The sequence below is a fragment of the Mixophyes fleayi genome, chromosome 8 (genome assembly GCF_038048845.1).
Source record: "Mixophyes fleayi isolate aMixFle1 chromosome 8, aMixFle1.hap1, whole genome shotgun sequence".
NCBI lineage: Eukaryota > Metazoa > Chordata > Amphibia > Anura > Limnodynastidae > Mixophyes > Mixophyes fleayi.
This window is the reverse complement of record NC_134409.1, coordinates 93,477,896-93,498,273: the sequence shown is the minus strand read 5'-3', so window position 1 is coordinate 93,498,273 and position 20,378 is coordinate 93,477,896. Positions and strand designations below refer to the sequence as shown.

The window sequence follows — 20,378 nt, the reverse complement described above, 5'->3', positions numbered from 1 at the left end:
AGTTACGTGTATATTTTGGATGCAAAACACATCCAACTCTGAAAATATCCATTATGCGTAAGCTATGGGTTATGCAAGTGGTAAATGTTGACATTTACCAATTAGTATCTATGTTACTCTGACACACAAATTATGTAAGTTTCCAAAAGCGCTCTCTATGTAACATTCGTACTAAGAGAACCAATACAGATAAAACCTTTAACAGTTTTAGGTACCACAAAACATAAAAATGTCACACTGGTTGGGACATTAAGGGCTAATATTCAATGGATCCGAAAAGTCCGATAAGGTGGGCCTCATTCATGCAGTCAAGCAATGAGTGCTCACACAGGAATTGTTAGCTACTGGAATAATTAAACCTTGACAGATACCTCTATCATACACTGTAGTCTTAATCAGCCAAATCGTTCACAACATTATGTGGCCAGCTTTAGACTTGAACACCGATACTTTTGGAAAGGAAACCGCTCCAAAAATATTTTGACATTCATATATGCTAGTTTAATCCAATATAAGACCATTTTGAATATGTCAAAAATTTTCTATTTTTCCCAAGTTGCTTTATATATGCTTACAATAAATACAAATACACGACAGTAATCTGCAGCAAGGGCTAAAACACCACAGAAGAAAGAATGAAAGAAATGTGCAATGCTATAACAAACGTTCAATAAAAAGTATAGACAACGCTGCAAAAAACAGGGATAAGACCTCAAAATACAAATAGATTTGATATATATTTACATAAAAATGTTTAGTCAAATAAAGTAATACAATTTAACAATGAGTTAGTTACAAGTGGCATAATGAAATTATAAAATGGATAAGCTATTTCCCTATCTGTCTAAATTAAATATTAGGAGATAAATGATAGTTCAAGTAACTACTTGCAGAGCTTAAGCTGGGTACACACTACACTGTTTTCATCCAATAATCGGCTCAAACAGCCGACATACGAACGCTTGTTTAAAAGTCGGGTCAGTGGGTGCAGTGACAATGGTCAAAAGTCTGCCCAAATGGACGATTATCGCCTCATTTGGTTGGTCGTACCGTTTAATATTTTCGGTCCAATCTCGTTTCCGCTGTGCAGTGTGTAAACTTCCGACCGATCCACAACAGTGAGTATGAAATTACAGTCATTGCTCACCACAACATGGCTGTAAAAAGTCGCTATAGGGACGTCCGCTCTTCCCTTTATCGTCCTAAACAAGGCTAGTGTGTATGCAGTCCATGGACCGAGCGATCAGGTCATCGATCGCATGTAAAATCGCTCTGCATAAAAAGGTGGTCGAAATTTCTGTAGTGTGTACCCAGTTTTACCATTCATCATAGATGACATTCTCACTTATCCACCCCATAAACCCTTTTATCTCCTGCCATAACTCTTCGGTCAATATTACCAAGATGTGAATCCTCACAACATCTCACAGGTTGGGACATAGCCTAGTGGCAAAAGATTACATGGCATCATTTGGTTTAGATCATAATATCAGTAGGTGCATTGCCAGTTCAGAAAGAACAAAAAAAACTGTGACAAGAAGCAAGTTAAGTAGCAGCAGGCAACCCCTGGGTTTTTTCATAAGTGCACAAAGGAAAAACAAAACTACCTCTAGCATGTACAAACACTGTACTAGACAGAATTAAACAAAAATAATTTTTCATATTACATTGTCTTTAACAGAATCACTTTGCTAGATAATTGTTATTTAATGGTTGAGAAGGGAAAATGTCTGTACCACTTACAAATTGTACAGAACTACTTAATATTAGATGCTTTATACATACCACATAAGAGGTGGAGGGGCTCACTGAAAGCAGGATAATAGTTATGTTCGAAATCTAGTATATATTATGTAAGGCATACCAGTGTGTAATTATGAGCGGTTAGGGGTTGATGAGCACAGGAAGACTACTAAATCTTCCTAAATGCCAGAGAATCACTATTCAGCACCAGACAGCTCTTATGTGCATGGATATCGGTGTTAACAACCATCTGTGTGCATAAATGTTTTTTTTTTTATTTCTGTGCTTTTCTTTTGGGGGAGTTGTATTATAAAATGGAATAAAAGACCACCCTACTGTGAAATATAGATATAAGAAATCCAACTTCGAATTTAGTGAGCCTTATGTAATACAGCTTTGGGGCCAAATAAAGACTCAGGGTTATAATTACTAAACTGCAGGTTTGAAAAAGTGCTGCCTATAGCAACCAATCAGATTATAGCGGTCATCTGTAGAATGTACTAAATAAATGACTAGAATCTGATTATCATTTGTTTAGTACATTCTACAAAATGGCAGCTAGAATCTGATTGGCTGCTATAGGCAACATCTCCACTTTTCCAAACCTGCAGTTTAGTAAATATAACCCTCTGACCTATAATAACCATATATTTCACAATAAGGGTTTGATGAGCAAAACAATAAATGTCACATCCTCGTATAAACAACTGTGGAAGATATCCATAGGTTTTGAAAACATTCGACATTACTAGTCAAAGAATAATACATTTTCCTTTTCAATTCTCCACGGAAGTCATTACAATGGGTAATTTCCCTTTTCAGTTTAAGTAAAAACGCCTCTTAACAGTATATAAGGAAGCTCCTCTTCCTCATTGTCTTTTTCCTGTCTCTAGCACAGGTAGTGCATTAGATTCTGTAGTGCAGGGGCTTACCTTCTTTTGAACCTGGCGACACTGTTTGAGGTGTAAGCTGAGGACTGGGCTAGCTACCCAGGCAACACCAGTCTACTAACTTTCGGAAGCAGATCTGGTGTAATGATTTTAATTTTGTGCCAGTTCACAGAGCTCACCGACTGCTCATGCACACACCAAGACAGAGAGCCAAGCTAAAGGACTTGGAACCATTCGTAAGCGTTCCCTGTCCTAGAGAAAAACAATTACCACTTTCATTGAGTGTGCAGCTGAAGATCTGAAGCAGAGTGGAGACCAAGTAAAACCCCAAACAGTCGAAGGTGACACGTCCCTAAGGAGTCCTTTTTTGTTCATACATTTCACTTTAGTTAGTTGTTAGTAACACAATGTCCTTTCAGTACTCCTGTAGAGTATGTGGAAGGAAAGAAGGAGAGCAAAACATAACTGCATAGAGTTTGTGGTGCATAATCTGAAGGTTTGTTTTGTTTTGTTTTTTAATAATATGTAGTTCTCAAGCCAAAAGGAAAAAGTCTGCCCCCTGAACAGTTTAAGGAACTTATTACCTGGATGAAGGAGTAATTTGTTACTATGAAGGATGCATGTGTTACCAAGGGGATAAAAAGAGCAAGGACATTTATGGCCTTTGAAAATAGGTACTCTCAAAGTGGGATTCTTCCGGGAATTTAAAAAAGACTCATCTAGTAATGAATATGTGGAGACCAAAGAAACACCTAGGATGTTTAATATAGACATTGCGAAAGCTTTGCTCAATACATATATACAAGTTTATGGGTATGGAGGAGGAAACAACTGGCACAGAGAGTAATAAATCCCTTTTTGAAGATTGCTTTAAAAAAAAAAAAAAAAAAAAAGTACAGTATTTCCAGTGCATTGTGAAATAACTTACTTCATAATGAATGGACACAGATGGAAAGTGTCAGTCTAACTCAAAAAGATTAGAACATATGTATCTATTCAGTGGTGAAAAGGCACAGAAGTGAAGCTTTGTTCCAAAAGTAGATGCACCTTTAGCCAGTATGTCTACCAGAACTACTAACACTCTTGAAGATGTCACATCCCTGAAGGACCTCCCCAAGGATAGAAAGTTGGAGAGTGGTTTTAAAAAGTTTCATATTTAATCTGGGAGCACATTGAAATTACTGGCCAGGGCACTTGGATGTCTCTGTAAAGTCTCTCCCCACAATCTAAGAGAAAGTGAGCCGACAATGTCCGTTGAAGTATTGAGGTTATTCAGAGAAACAACCAACTTATGTGAAGAATCTTTGGACACCATTGCTTCTTAGCAAGGTCAATTGCATCAGCAATGATGGCTAGGAGAGTCCTCTGGTTGCACCGTTGAGCAGAAGTAGATCAGTCAAAAGAATAGTCTAGCTAATCTCCCATTTGAAAAGTCCTCGGGGACAACTTAGACAGCATGATAAAGAAGTTTTTTAGGGGTAAATCTAACAGATCGCTGCAGGATTGAATATCAAAATACCTCTAAGCTTCTTCTCATCAGCAGTTCAGAGAAGTGAGAAGTTACAGGTCAGGTAGACAATTAACCAGGCAGAATATTCCTGATAGACCCAAACAGTGATTTTAGGGTTTCATACTTAAAGAAGGGAGGACAAGTCAGAAAACTTCACAATGACAATTGCCAGGATCAATCACCATTAACACTACTATTAGGGGGAAGAATCACACAAGGCGCAGAAATAAGGACCCACTCAATCACAGATCGATGGGTTATGGACATTGTAAGGAATGTATGCAAGAGAGTTTCTTCAGTATCCCATGTCCAATCCAAGATTGCTAACCCTAAGAGTTGGGTGCCCTACAAAACAGTTGCATTGGGAAGATATTCCTCCACCACACCGATCATTCTTTGGGCCAAGTGGCACATGTAGAGTCTCCAGCTGGAACTTCTAACCCAGTGGGATAACAAATAAATGTTTCCAGATTATTCCTTCATACTATCAAACAATCAGGAAGTCTCTCAGCTGGTGGCAAAGCCCAAAATTAAAAATAGACAAGAAGAGTGTTACTATAAAGAGCCGGAGTGGATAATCAGACTCCAGTGTCTCAGGCTAGGAAGCCAACCTATGAGAACAAATAGCAAAGGGGATTGGTCAGGAAATAAGAGACTTCACGTAAAAGTCTTTGTGTGGAAAAAAATTCAACACTTTCATCTTCAATTAAAAGAATCTCTCAGACCATTCTTAGAACAAGACTGTTGTGGCCTTCAAAAATTGCCAGGTAAGTAACAAAGGCAAACTGAAGATGGTGGAAGCATAAAAAAAAAATAAAAAAAATTAAGTCTTGGGCAGAAATAAATTTGAAGTTACCATCAGCATTGCGTGTAGCAGGGAAACATAATAGATTACCTCAGTCGAAAACAGTTACATACAGGGGGTGGATTCTGCGACAGGAAGAGAATGGACATCTATCCATACCTTTGCTAGTCATTATCACCTAGATGTCTTATTCTCTAATGACTAGGTTTGGGAGACCTAATCTTCAAAACAGTCACTGAATAAATCCTTGATTATGCACCATATGTGGCTGATATGTCGTTTTTAGCCCTTCCTACTGTACTCCTTGGGTACATTCCATTGAAAAGGCTGTCATGAAGATATGAAGAGGAAAAACGTAAATTATGATTACTGTTAATTCCTTTTCATTGAAATATTTCAAGGCAGACCAGTTTTCCAATCATGTTGATAGGATTATATTTTTCAGAGAAAGCTTGGGAAGTCACTGAAAGATATAGGGAAGAAGAGAAGCCAGTCTGTCTGTGGGCATTTTTACTTAACCTGTCTAACTAAACTGGAAATAGAAACCTCCCCATTGTAATAACGGTCATGGAGTATTTTGAGGAAAAGGAATAACGATATAAATAATGCACATTTATCTTTGTCATTCTCTGGCACCGATCAAGAATGTCCTAAATATTACCATTACAAGGATATTTTTCCCATTAAATAGCACAATGGAAGAGTAGATGAAACTGTAGGTTTTCTGCCATCAAATTCTGTATTTATATTTAAGAGATGTCATCAGTGTTCTGAAAACTGCAGAAATTTTGTATATGGTATGATCTCAGTGGCTTCTAAAATCTTTAGTTAGGTTAGACCATATAATATCTAAATAATGATAACAGAACTCAATTACACATATCTAGCGGCAATCACACACATTAACATCACTTGTTAATTACTTATACAAATTAGGAACACTTATCTCGCTTCATTTAAACATACCCCATCTGTTTGGGGACTTTCAGTTTCCTTGACGGTTTTTCCTTCTCCATGGTGTCCTCTTTTCTCTTGCGTTTTTTAAGTGACCGGTCTTCTTCTTTAAGCTTAGACACCTTAAAAGAACAGAGGTCTGGTTAAACCAGAAAGAAAGGCTTGCAAACTGATATAATAAAAAAATATATATATACACAGCGGTCTATGTGGGCAGGTATCTGCTTGTATGACATCTGTAATTCTCTCCACTTCCTTTGATGCTGGCCAGATGTTCTAGACCAGTGTTGGCGAACCTGTGAGACGCCAGGTGTTGTGAAACTACAAGTCCCAGCATACCCTTCCAGCAATAAGCTGCTATTAGCAAAGCATGCTGGGACTTGTAGTTTCACAACACCTGGAGTGTCACAGGTTAGCCAATACTGTTCTAGACAGACTGCTAGCAAAATAACCTAACTGAACTGGCTGACTTGATTTGCCTGTATGCATTCATTACAATCACCGCCACTCCCCACACAGAATTCTCCAGTCCTAGTAATTGGCAGTGCAGCAACAGTATATGTCGCAGGTCAGAGAGATCAGCTTAACAGAACCAATATATACGAGCCTAAGAGCTGTAAATCAAGTAGTTTATTCGGATAACTAGTGCTGCTAACAAGTTGAAGTCTACAGCAGTGAATGTAGAATTAGCAGATCAGTGATTTGCAGTCTATAATTGATAGTTAAATGGTATACTAAAACAAGAACACTGTACTTACAAGTGACTGATCCTCTGACATGGGGAATTAGGTTACATGCCAGAAGGTTCAGCAGTAGCAAACCAATAACCTATGATCTGCACCTTGTGGCTGGGTGCTGTACCAGAAAGACAAATTGTATCTGCTAATTAACTGTTCTATGTGTAGTTTGTGGATTATTCAGAGCTCACTAGATAGACTATACTAAAGGTGTACTATAAAGTGAAATACTATTGTATTTTGTACTTTTATTGGGATTTCAATTATTAAGTGCTGACTTTTTGATACATGCTGTGCATCCTTGTCAGCATTTAACTCCTTTACATGGTCCAGCACCATTCTTTTCATCTCTTACGGTAATTAAACTTAATGTTTCTATTTCATATATGTTTGGTATAACAAACACTGAGACTGAACATTCAGTTGCTGCTATTAAAAAAAAAAAAGTTTCCTTTCTATATATGAAATGGAGCTATACAATATGGTAGTGGGTGGGATCAAGTGGTTGGATTAGATTATGCATCATGGCCCAGAAGCCTATTTCTGTATTTACAAGTGTTTCCTTTGCTGCAATTATAACATCTTGTCCAGCTGCAGCTTTCATTCAATACAACTACATGTGAAAAGCTGTCCAAAAAAAAAAAGAAATAGGGGGGTAATCTCAGTATTTGCACAAGCAACTGCGCACTAAACAGACCACTAAATAATAGTCTTCTTTGCATAGTATGGTGTACTTTAGAATTTAGAATTGTGAGAATAGTCTCTAAACTGGATTTATTCTACAAAGTTTCTTTATATATAGTATATCATATATATCTATGAGCATTATATACATTCTGTGAGCAAGTCATTTGACACTGCAGATAATAAATGAGATTTCTTTGATCATTTACTAGCGAGCAGAATAAGGACTTGTGTAATATGACACCGCTATACATTTCACCATGTATTAAAATGTATTGTTTATTCTCTTAACTACAATTTCTGAAGGCAACACTGATCCTTGTTGATCAAGGCTTTCACAGCCCAACAAATGTATCTATATTTGAATGGGGCAAGGACTGATGTGAATGAGTTCTCTGTACAGCGCTGCGGAATTTGTGACGCTATATAAATAAATGGTGGTGATGATGAATGTCACATTTTTGGAAAATTTTAGCCAGGTTCCTCCCTAAAAAGTATTTTTCATATTGTGTTGCATTTATAAGTGTTTGAGAGGAACACCATTTTTACATGAACAGTGTTCAGGCTTTAATACATTAACCTTTAGCAGCCCTTTGTGTATATGTTCAGACAGAAATATCCCCTATGTGCATCCATGGGAAATCTGCCTAAAACATACATAGGGATATTGCATTCTATTGCAGGCAATACCTTATACAGACAATTCCACACCTCACAACACTAGTTTGAAGGACACAAAGAAAAGAAAAACAAGAAAAAGAGATGGAATAGGGAAAGACAAAACAGGAATAAAGGGTTAGAGAGGGACAGACAGAAGAAGGTATTTTAGAAGGAAGAGGGGTTTATTTGGGATGAAGATGGGGTACATGGTGAAAGTATCAAAGTAACATGGGGATGTGGTCGCACACAGGTGGAACTCGTTATCTATTTATTTGTGACAAAATTAGTCCAAAGATAGATATGGTGCACTCTCAATAATTTTAAGCATAGAGCATATAGAGAGAGAAAAAAGAAAACATAAGAGGCACTCCAGTCCCTTATCAGTAAATTCTATATATGAATAAAACTTGACTTTTATTGTATACATTTAAAAATACGAAATATTAAAAAGTGGTAAATTGCGTGTATGTATTGTGTTAAAACAAACACCCGACAACAGTACAGGGAAAAAGAAATTCCTTGTTAAGACATCAAGAGAAAATTCCCTTCATTATTAATCTCCTAATAGGATATCAAAAATCTCTTGATGTGATATATACTAATACAACTAATCTCCAGGGTAGTTCTGAAAGATAGAGAGGTGATCTCAATAAACATCAATTGCTGTATAGTATAAATTTAACTGAATCACATCTTAAGGTCTAAAAGCCTATATTATAGATTTCTCTGATAGATTTATATAAAGCGCTGTATAGCTTTATCACTACTCATATGAGTCCCACACTCTCTTAACGTAAAGGAGACTTTATATATATATCCATCAGAGAAATCTATAATATAGGTTTTTAGACTGTGAGATGTGATTCAGTTAAATTTATACTATACAGCAATTGATGTTTATTGAGATCACCTCTCTATCTTTCAGAACTACCCTGGAGATTAGTTGTATTAGTATATATCACATCAAGAGATTTTTGATATCCTATTAGGAGATTAATAATGAAGGGAATTTTCTCTTGATGTCTTAACAAGGAATTTCTTTTTCCCTGTACTGTTGTCGGGTGTTTGTTTTAACACAATACATACACACAATTTACCACTTTTTAATATTTCGTATTTTTAAATGTATACAATAAAAGTCAAGTTTTATTCATATATGGAATTTACTGATAAGGGACTGGAGTGCCTCTTATGTTTTCTTTTTTCTCTCTCTATATGCTACATGGTGAAAGTAGTCAGAAATTGAAATGGATAAGGGATATGTGAAGTAACACAGGAGACATGAGGTGTAGGGACAAAGAGCGGTTATACTTGCATAATTTAAATAAGTTTATTATACTATATAGTGTTAAAAAAAGAATCTAAAATAAATATCAATTTTCAAATCCATAAAACTTCTGAGGGTCTAACGGCCCCATCCACCTAACCATTCACTTTAAAATTCCATACCAGCACTTCTAAATTCCTACTTCGAGGGAAATTATATGTAATATATGTACCGATCAGCCACAACATTAAGACTACAGACAAGTGAAGCAACATTGACTCTCGTTACAATGGCACCTGTCAAGAGGAGAGATATTAGGTAGGAAGTGAACAGTCAGTTCTTGAAGTTGATGTGTTGGAAGCAATAAAAATGGGCAAGTGTAAGGAATTGAGCGACTGACAAGGGATAAATTGTGATGGCTAGATGACTGGATCAGAGCACCTAGAAAGGTGTCAGAACAGTGCATAACAGCTGGACCATAAGCAATGGAAGAAGGTAGCCTGGTTTGAGGAATCACATTTTCTTTTAAATCATGTGGACTGCCAGATGCGTGCAGGTAGTTTACCTGGGGAAGAGACAACATCAGAATGCAAGCCAGCAGAGGCAGTTTGATGCTCTGGGCAATATTCTGCTGGTAAACCTTGGATCCTGGCATTCATGCGGATGTTACTTTGATATGTACCACCTACATAACCATTGTTGCAGACTAAGTAAACCTCTTCATGGTAACTGTATTCACTGATGGTAGTAGGCTCTTTCAGCAGCACAAGGCTGCACATATTGTAAAGGAATGGTTTGAGAAACATAATGTGTTCAGGGTGTTGACTTGGCCTCAAAATTCCCCAGATCTCAATCTGATCTGTGGGATGTGCTGGAAAAACAAGTCCGAGCCATGGAGGCCCCACCTCGCAACTTGCAGGACTTGAAGGATCTGCTGCCAACGTCTTCGTGCCAGATATCACACTACACCTTCAGAGGCTTTGTGAGGTCCATGCCTTGACAGGACAAAGCCGTTTTGGTGTCTCAAGAGTGGGAACTACACAGTTTTAGGCAGGTGGTTTTAATGTTGTGGCTGGTCTAAAAATAAATTATATATATATATATATATATATATATATATATATATATATATATATATATATATATATATATATATATATATATATATATATATATATATATATACACACACACACACACACACACATATACACACACTTCTAGAGAGAAGCAGTCAGCACTCACATGCAACAAAAATTTCACTGTGCAGGGTCCAGAATGATGATATAAATGCACCAAGTTCAAAGAATACAACAGACCAGCAATTGTAGTGTTTCAAGTAGACCAAAAAATGTATTATCCATAAGGAACATTGCAGAGTGTAAACCGCACAATTCCTTCGATCAGTGATCGGTTCTATTCTTTGAACTTGGGGGGAGAGGGAGATTATAATATTCTACAGAACAGAATGGAATATTCTACATATTAATCACTGCATAATTTTAGTTAGTACTCACTTTAGATGATTTGTGCTTTTTGCTTTCAACAAAATCTTCATTTTCAGAATCTGATGCTTGACGAAACTGCAGTGTTCCTGTGTTGATATAAAATCCCCCATATTTTGTAGTCAGTGAAGCTGGAACCAACTCATCATACTAAAATGAAGAATAAGAAGATGTTTTAGTTCAGCTGTATTTCTGTGGGGCATCCAAGTATAAAATGACATCAACTTTCAATATATTAATAGTCCAAAAAAATTGGAAAGGGACTACAAGAATTTAAAGACTGAAAATAAATTTAGGTCCACAATATGTCTGGTGAACACCTCTCCTAATGAATCTAAACTAATCCACATAAAACTTGTTTCAGCAATCCCATTTTACTTTTTGCATAAGTGCTTCTACTTTAAAACTGACTTATTGGGGCAAAGGTCACATTTCAATTCAAGCTCATTTATAGATACAACTGCACTTACTGCCTCAGAGTTATCAATAAAGGGATCCGTCTCATCATAGCCATAACCAATGTCGATAAGATCCTGCACGCGGTCCTTCCGATGGCGATGGCTTTTTCTTCCCTGTATACATATATATATGTATATGTATTAAGAAAAAAAAATTGTTGGGTGCCTTGCACTTTTATTTTTATTATATTATTAAACCTATTTAAACTATGTCTTAGAGACAGCCAGACAAGGACACGTAGGAAGCCAAATTGGATAAGATCAGCCCTCTTGGGGCAAGAAGCAGGATTACTTCCTGCATAACTGGGGCCCGTTAGTGTAATGCAACATACAGGCTAATCACTCATCTTCCAACCCAATTTACCAACCTGCGATTTTGATCACATTATCAGGCATTGAGTTTTAGGGCAACACAAACTGCGATATCGGGCCAATAGTCCATATGACTGCCGATATTGCAGTGCATGTATCAAGCATAAGTGTTTGCATAGGAAGCAAGATTAAAAAGGAAAACTATTTCCTTTATAAATTAAGCATAGGGAAAATCAAGACCACAGTGTTGCCAACCATTTTCTAAATAAACTAAAATTTACATCACGTCACAAAAAACATTGGACGGTCATTAGGTTGTAGACTGGCTTCCAGGCTAACTGTTAGAATGCACCTGAAGAGTTGCAGGGTCAGAAAACTGTCACTACATTTGTCTCAACAGCTATAGCTGCATTACAAGCATCATTGGAAAGGCCCTGGATTAAGGGTCATTTGCGATAGTGGGGGCTTGCTGCTAGCTCTAAGTCCACATTTTAAATGTAGACGAGACCATGCAATAGCACTTAAAAAAGAAATTTGTCATGCATTTAGGGCAAGGAAAAGCCACCCAGGGATGTAGACGTTACTACATTTTAGCATCAACTTTTGCGGCAATTAGGGAGCAATCTATATAGCAATTTTCCAAATCAGTCATCTTTATGCTGTTGTTTTTACATGCTGGTGGCAAGTAAAGTTTAATCAGTTATCACTCACAGGGTCCATTTACACTTTCACGAGATATACCGAAAACCATGTACATCAAAAATAAATACCGTATATACTCGAGTATAAGCCGTTCCGAATATAAGCCGAGGCACCTAATTTTACATAAAAAAAACTGGAAAAACCTTTTGACTCGAGTATAAGCCTAGGGTGGAAAATGACTTGCTTCTTTTAATAAACTCAGGCTCGCAAAATCTCTCCAAATGTACCAAAAATCAGCAACCATATTAGTATAGTGTGTGTGTATATATATATATATATATATATATATATATAGTGTGTATAGCGTTCACATGGGATAGCAGATGCCACAATTTGGAAAATATTGGAGAGGATATGTTTTTCATTAATAATTACTAGATAAACAGCTCACCCCAGGTACTGCGCCCGTCTCCTACTAGGCTATCTTTAGGACAGTACACACATCTTGCATCTCTTTCTCATTGACGAGGAGCTCTGGATGTGTCCCCCTGTGTTTACTCTCCTCTGTGCCTGGTAAGGAGGGAAGGATTTTCTTCAGCCCCTAACTTCCGCAGTGGAACGCATGTGTGTTCCACTAACAATAAGTTCGGCATTTGGAATGAAAGTCTAAAAAAATGTGCTGAAAAAGTCGGCTTATACTCGAGTATATACGGTATGCATTTATTGATGCTGTGTATTTTTTCCCGCCTGATTATCAGCCATTTATATTGAAATATAGAAAAACACACTTTTTTTTACCTGGGACAAGAATCATCCTGAAAACTGTACATGGATATTGTAGTGAAAATAACTGCATTCATGATTTAGGGTTTATTTTCACATAAATAAAAAAGTATTAAAAAAAACAAACAGGTCATAAAACAGACTCCGAATGGATAGATTTATTAATCTGCAAGAGCAATATTCCATTTTATAAAGCACAGTACCATCCAATGCCCAAATAATCACGATACCTGCATGACATTAGAGCAATAACTTTGAAAATAAAGGATAATTTGAGAACTTTTACTCAGACATGAAACACGTTTAAAAGATTAAAGTTTCACTATAAATTTACCTTTAAAATGTTGGAATTACCTGGATTTCTGACAAATCTAGTAAGACATGATTCTTTCATCCCAGACACCTGCATGCAGCACATGACTAGTAGTGACCTCAGACTCTTAGCATTACCCATGAGAATATGTATTAATGATCCAAAATATTAACTGTGCTCGTACCAGTAGTTGCTGTTAGTACTGCAACTCTAAGGCCTCATTCACATAATCTGCAATGAACTACAGTGTTCTCCCCAGCACCTAATTTTCCTCCAGTCTTCAAACCTTCAAGCGTTCTCTGAAAACCCACCTTTTCAGACAACCTTATAATATTTCTCTACCACCCTCTTAATCTTCCTAGGTTGCCCTGTTACCATCCTCTACACAGCTAACACAAGGCATTGACCCTCTGATCAACATAGTTGTGTGACTAGGCATACAGCCCACAAATACTTTGTAAACTGTGCATTCTAGCTGGACAAATATTCAATATTATGTAGCACTTACCCTTGTGTATCAAACTATTGTCCCATAGATTGTAAAATTGCGAACAGGGCCCTCTTACCTTTCTGTATGTATTACCCAGTATTGTTTTATTACTGTTTGTTCTCAATTGTAAAGCGCTACGGAATCTGCTAGCGATATATATATACATATATGTTGATGAGGATGATGATTAAACCATTGTTTCTCTTATTAGAACAAGCACTGTAGTGTGTGTTAGACCACTGACCACCAGTTCTGGCAGGTGTGGACAATAACCTCCGAAATGTTTCAATATTATTGCAGTGCATTACAACTGCCCCCAACCAGGTACTTCTTAATGCCACCCGGCTAGCACCATTATCTGGGGAGAACATTAAACTGGGCTGGAAATGCAAAGTTGACCTCACACAAACCATGCTGAAAATTGAGCAAGCATTGGGATTGGCAATGCCTGCACAAATATTCAATTTACAAATGCAATTTAAAGTGTACAGTGTAAGGTTTCTACCACTTCACACTACAATGTATTTTATAGTGTGAACAGACCAGCTCTGCCACCAAAAGGGATGAAGGATCTTCTGATGTCCACTATTTTCCAAGCGATATGCTTGAGATTGGTGTGGTCATACCGCATTTCATGCTCAGCACTGATATATCAAGCTCTCAGTCCAAACAGGTACTATACAAAAATAGGAAAGATAACTTACATATTTTGCTTCAAATTTCTTTGCCATTTTTTCTACCTCTAGCCTTTCTCGTTCGTCATCATTAAATGGATCATGAGATGGAATTTTCACCTAAGAAAAACAAATTAGTCACTAGAGACTTAAATATTAAACAAAGTAGCAAAACAATTATTTTCTCTAATATGATGTATAATATGCTTATCATATATATGGAATGAAGATTTTAATAAGTACAAGCAAAACAAAGTCATTACAAGCATGTGTAAAAAAGAAAAAAAAAAATGAAAGACTGTTAGTACACAGTTGATTTTTCTTAAACATTTAGTGCAATGTAGGCCTTTTTAAAAAGGTATGTTTATATGTTGTTAATTATATTGGTAAACTGAAAAAAGTACAAGTTTAGAATGTGAAACACATTTTTTTCTACACACACCACCATAGGCTACCAAAAGGAATTCATACCAGGAAAAAAAAAAAAAATTGAAGGGAAGTGCCAAAATGCTGCAACAGTCCATATGGTATCTTAAGCACATACATTCCTTAAAAACTACAACATACCTTTAAATCCTGTTTCTATTTCATGTTTTTTATTCTAGTTTTTAATCTCAAAATGCTCTCTTTACTTTCAATATATAGATGAAGTATTTTGTCCCATCATGAAGAATCATTTATTTTACATTAAGTCACAATATGCCACATAAGGAAAAAAAAAAAAAAAAACATTTCCAGTGGAAAAAGCATAATAGCACTAGTAGTAAAAAACAAACAAAAAATACAGCTGCAGCAAAGTGAACTCCATCTGTACATAGAGATTCAATTGTTCACATGTTTTATCTATCTAGCAAAGAAGTGCACTACAAACAATGGCCATTTCAAAAACAATTAAGTTTCCTTAAAAAGCAATAGTAAAGACAGCTAACTGCAAAGGTTTACCTTTTCTTTCAACAATGCTATCGTGTTTATTAGACAGTGCATCCTATTTAGAAATGCAGCTTAAAACTCCAGATTTGTGCAGAGAATTTACATGGCTGCTAGTGAGGGTAACAACATAGAGGAGGGGCTTGTATCACTGTAGAGTATAACATATCTGAACTTGTTTAACCTTTTACTTTCAGAAAAGGAAACAAATACAAAACAATGAGTTTAAATAGATTCAATGTAAAGTATTACATTGAATCTAACGAACTAAACACAAATATAAAGGGAGTGAAAGGTAAGTACTCATTAAAAATGATGTCTCACCTGGCCTGGATCCTCAGTTCCTGAGGTTCCTCCATGTCCTCCTTTTTGCTCGTTTTGCAACAGTACCCGGTAACTGAACTCTGCACAGCTCTCCTCTGTTGGATCTGCCAGTGCCAGCTCTAGCCTAACCGTCCCTTCGGTGCTATTCTTATCATCCTCCGTTTTAATGTTGGCCTTTGGGTGACAGGTTCCGGCTTCCCTGACCGTAGTGGAGGAAGTGGCTACTTCTCGCTGCGGCCGTTGAATGGAAGTCTGTTGCAGAGGCCTCGGCTGCTGCATGGCTTGAAGCTGGGGCCTTGCTGTTTGAGGCCGTTGGGCTGCCAACGAGAGCTGAGGAGGATTCCGCTGTTGCTCCACCATCAGGCTTCCTACATTCTCGCGTGGCTTTATGGGTGACAAACTAACAAACGGCACCCTGCGCGGCTCCGCCATTCTCTGTGAGCAGGGACACCTCTCCTGTAAGACTGTTGAGTTATTGGTCTATGCCCCCGTCCCTCTTGTTCCTATAATCCAAGCCCGTGTACCTGGGGCAAGCTTGTTTTCTGCTGGTGACGGCTAAACCCTTATGTCCTGTTCGCCGCCACCAGCTCCATTACCTTAACCAGCCTATACGCCGCTGCCATCTTGGACCCCACATAAATAATAACAGGGCCGCTTACAACGCGCATGCGCCTCGAAGGTCGCCGAAAATGGGCTTTAGCAACGTCATGACGTTGGTCAAGTTGCCAGTTTTGCATTTGTTTCAGCGTGTGACGTTTGCAGTAGCATGTGTTGCCAAAGCAACAAGGACGCTGCGTTCTCTATCCTCATCATCATCTATTTATTTATATAGCGCCACTAATTCCACAGCTCTCTATGCAATAAAGTTTTAACATTAGTGTTATTACAGAAGTGTCTCTGAATTGAAATACATAATGATGATTAATGATTTTTGGTGTGTGTTTTTGTCTGCTTTTGCACCTTTTCCTTACTGTGTTTTAAGTTATTTTTATTTTCCCAATTTTATAAAAATGATTATAGTAGATTATTGTCTTCCACATGTAGGTTTTCCTATTTGATTCTAACTATAAACAGTTTTTACTTGCATGACCCACCCGCTTATAGGTTCCAAAGCAGTAACTATTAAGTCCAATTCCCCCTACCTATGTAACGTCTATGTGACTAGGGATGTGCACCGGCCACTTTTTGGGTTTTGGGTTCTAATGGGGTTTTTTTTTTTTAAAACATCCCCCTCAAGGTTTTGAGTTTTGGGTTCTGATTTTTTTTTTTAAAAAGCATAAAAACTACTAAAATCCTGTTTTTTTGTTTGTTTTCACTCCTACGCTATTATTAACCTCAATAACATTCATTTCCACTCATTTCCAGTCTATTCTGAACACCTCACACTTCACAATATTGTTTTTAGGCCAAAAGGTTGCACCAAGGTAGCTGGATGACTAAGTTAAGCGACACAAGTGGACGGCACAAACACGTGGCCCATCTAGGAGTGGTACTGCAGTGGCAGACAGGATGGCAGTTTGAAAAGCTAGGCCCCAAAGAGCACATAATGCCAAAAAAAGAGGTGCAAGATGGAATTGTCCTTGGGCCCTCCCACCCTTATGTTGGTGAAATAGGACATGTGCACTTTAACAAACCAATCATTTCAGCGACAGGGCCTACAAAACTCTGGCTGAAATGATTGGTTTGTTTGGACCCCCACAAAACAAGCTGGCAAAGAAAAAAAAGAGGTGCAAGATGGAATTGTCCTGGGGCCTCCCACCCACCCTTATGTTGCGTAAAAAGGACATGCACACTTTAACAAACCAATCATTTCAGCGACAGGGCCTACCAAACTACTGTGGCTGAAATCTCTCCCTGTACAAACTAAACTGGCTCTACTGAGGCAAGATGTCGTCCTCATCCTCTGATTCCTCGCCCCCTTCAGTGTGTACTTCCTCATCCTCACACATTATCAATTCGTCCCCGCTGGACTCCACAATCATGGGTCCCTCTGTAGTCTCTGGAGGCCATTGCTGGTCTTCATTGAAGAATTGATAATTCATTTTTATGAACATCATCTTCTCCACATTTTGCGGAAGCAACCTCTTTCGCCGCTCACTGACCAGGTTCCCCGCTGCACTAAAAACTCTTTCGGAGTACACACTGGAGGGGGGACAACTCAGGTAAAATAGAGCCAGTTTGTACAGGGGCTTCCAGACTGCCTTTTTTTCCTGCCAGTACAAGTAAGGACTGTCTGACATGTCTACTTGGATGATGTCAGCAAAGTAATCCTCCACCATTTTTTCAATGGTGACAGCATCCAATGCAGCGACAGTAGACATGTCAGCAATCGTAGGCAGGTCCTTCAGTCCGGACCAGATGTTCTCTGCATCCCCGCCAGCGGGTCGTTTAGGAAATCTCAGCTGTTTCCTTGCAGCCACAGGTGTGGAAAAAAATGAAGGAAGAGCTGTTGGCATGTCACGGTCCTCTTCAGATGACAATCTCCTCATCAGCAGGTCTTTGCACTGCTGTAGACTTGTGTCCACCGGAAACAGAGACACAACATACGCACGCTTTAAACAGAGGATCGAGCACAGTGGCCAGAATGTATTCCTCTGACTTTAAAAGACTGACCACCCTCGGATCCTGGCAAAGCGTGCGAAGGGCTTCATCCACAAGACCTACATGCTTTGTGGAATCGCAATGCTTTACCAGCTCCTCCCTCACTTTCTCCAGCTGCTTCTGCAACAGCCTGATCAGGGGAATCACCTGACTCAAGCTGGCAGTGTCGGAACTGACTTCTCGTGTAGCAAGTTTAAAACGGCTGGAGAACCTTGCACAACATGGAAATCAGTCTCCACTGCACTTGACTCAGGCGCATCCCCACTCATTTGCCTATGTCGTAGGTGGCTGTGTAGGCTTGAATGGCCTTTTGCCGCTCCTCCATCCTCTGCAGCATATAGAGCGTGGAGTTCCAGCGCGTCACAACCTCTTGTTTGAGGTGATGGCAAGGCAGGTTCAGGCTTTTTTGATGGTGCTCCAGTCTTCGGAAGGCAGTGGCAGAATGGCGAAAGTGTCCCGCAATTTTGCGGGCCACCGCAAGCATATCCTGCACACCCCTGTCACTTAAGATAATGCTGCACCACCAAATTTATTGTGTGGGCAAAACATGGGACGTGCTGGAAATTGCCCATATGTAATGCCCGCACAATGTTACTGGCGTTGTCCGACACCACAAATCCCCAGGAGAGTGTAAGTGGGGTAAGCCACTGCGAGATGATTTCCCTCAGTTAATCTAAGAGGTTGTCGGTAGAGATGAGCGGGCTCGGATATCTGAAATCCGAGCCCACCCGAACGTTGCCGATCCGAGCCGGATCCGAGACAGATCCGGGTATTCCCGCCAATTGCAAAACTGAAACCGAGGCTCTGAGTCATAATCCCGCTGTCGGATCTCGGGATACTCGGATCCTATAAATTCCCCGCTAGCCGCCGCCATCTTCACTCGGGCATTGATCAGGGTAGAGGGAGGTTGTGTTAGGTGGTCCTCTGTCCTGCTATATCTCGTGCTGTGCTGTGCTGGGGAAATAACAATGCCCTTAGAAGGACAGACCACAGGTCACAGCACCACTGGACTGAGCAGAACACAGCACAGCACAGCACGAAAAATTTTAAAAAAAGTTATAAAAAAAATAATTATAAAAAAAAAGAAATTAAAAAAAAATATCCAAAAACAATCCTGTGGGCTGTCACAGTCATATAGTCCTTAGTTTGCCCTGAACCACTTGTCCACATGTCCATGGTTAAGTGGACAGTGGGTACAATCGCATTTTTCAGAGCACTGAGGACACTTTTTCGTACTTCTCTGTACATCCCGGGTATCGCCTGCCTAGTGAAGTGGAATCTAGACAGGATTTGGTACCGGGGACACAATACCTCCATCAACCTTCTAAATCCCACTCCACTGATGGCGGACACCGGACGCACGTCTAACACCAACATAGCTGTCAAGGCTGCAGTTATCCACTTTGCTATAGGATGACTGCTGTCGTACTTTGTGCTCATGGCAAACGACTGTTGTACGGTCAATTGCTTAGTGAAAGACGTAGCAGTCTTACGACTTCCCCTCTGGGAAGATGACCGACTCCCAGCAGCAGCAGCGGCAGTAGTAGGCGTACCGCTGCAGGATCCTCCGGAAGAATCCCAGATTAAGGAGAACTCAGTCATGCCGGTGACATGGCCTGCAGGACTATCTCCCATCCAGATCAAGGAGGAAATTGACGAGGAGGGTGTTGCTGGTGTGGATACAACGGCACCAAGGGATTTAGGTGTCCCTGGACTGCTGACGGTCCTAGCCACAGTTACTGAACTAAACACAGATTTATGAAGGTTCTTCAGGTGACGTATAAGGCAGGATGTCCCTAGGTGGCCAAGATCCTTACCCCTGCTTATTGCAGCTTTACATAAGGTACATATGGCAATACATTTGTTGTCCAGATTGGGATAGAAATAATTCCAGACCGAAGAGGTGGATTTATTGGTCTTCTGGCCAGGCATGACAATGGGCTTTTTCATCCCATAGACAACAACTGTTTCCCCCCCTGGTGCCTCATTTAAGAAAGCCACGTGAGCATCCTCCTCGTCAAGTTCCTCCTCAGCGCCAGCTACATCAATATCCTCCTCCTGGTGTACAACATTGACACCTTCATTATCCAAATCTGTAA

The 20,378-nt window shown here is 39.1% G+C and overlaps 1 protein-coding gene across 3 annotated transcripts in view; it reads right to left on the bottom strand.

Annotated features, from left to right (window-relative positions):
- Nucleotides 1-16,334, bottom strand: part of UBN2 (ubinuclein 2) — an 81,217-nt gene extending 64,883 nt beyond the window's left edge. For 2 of the 3 annotated variants that reach the window (XM_075182883.1, XM_075182884.1), the window contains exons 1-5: nucleotides 15,679-16,334; nucleotides 14,458-14,547; nucleotides 11,226-11,327; nucleotides 10,768-10,905; nucleotides 5,915-6,024 (exon numbers count right to left, since the gene is read on the bottom strand). In XM_075182883.1, the coding sequence (XP_075038984.1) occupies nucleotides 5,915-6,024; nucleotides 10,768-10,905; nucleotides 11,226-11,327; nucleotides 14,458-14,547; nucleotides 15,679-16,110 (872 nt within the window). In that variant the 5' untranslated portion in view covers nucleotides 16,111-16,334. The remainder of the gene's footprint in view (nucleotides 1-5,914; nucleotides 6,025-10,767; nucleotides 10,906-11,225; nucleotides 11,328-14,457; nucleotides 14,548-15,678) is intronic. The other variant, XM_075182885.1, reaches the window with a different exon arrangement.
- Nucleotides 16,335-20,378: the final 4,044 nt, after the last annotated feature.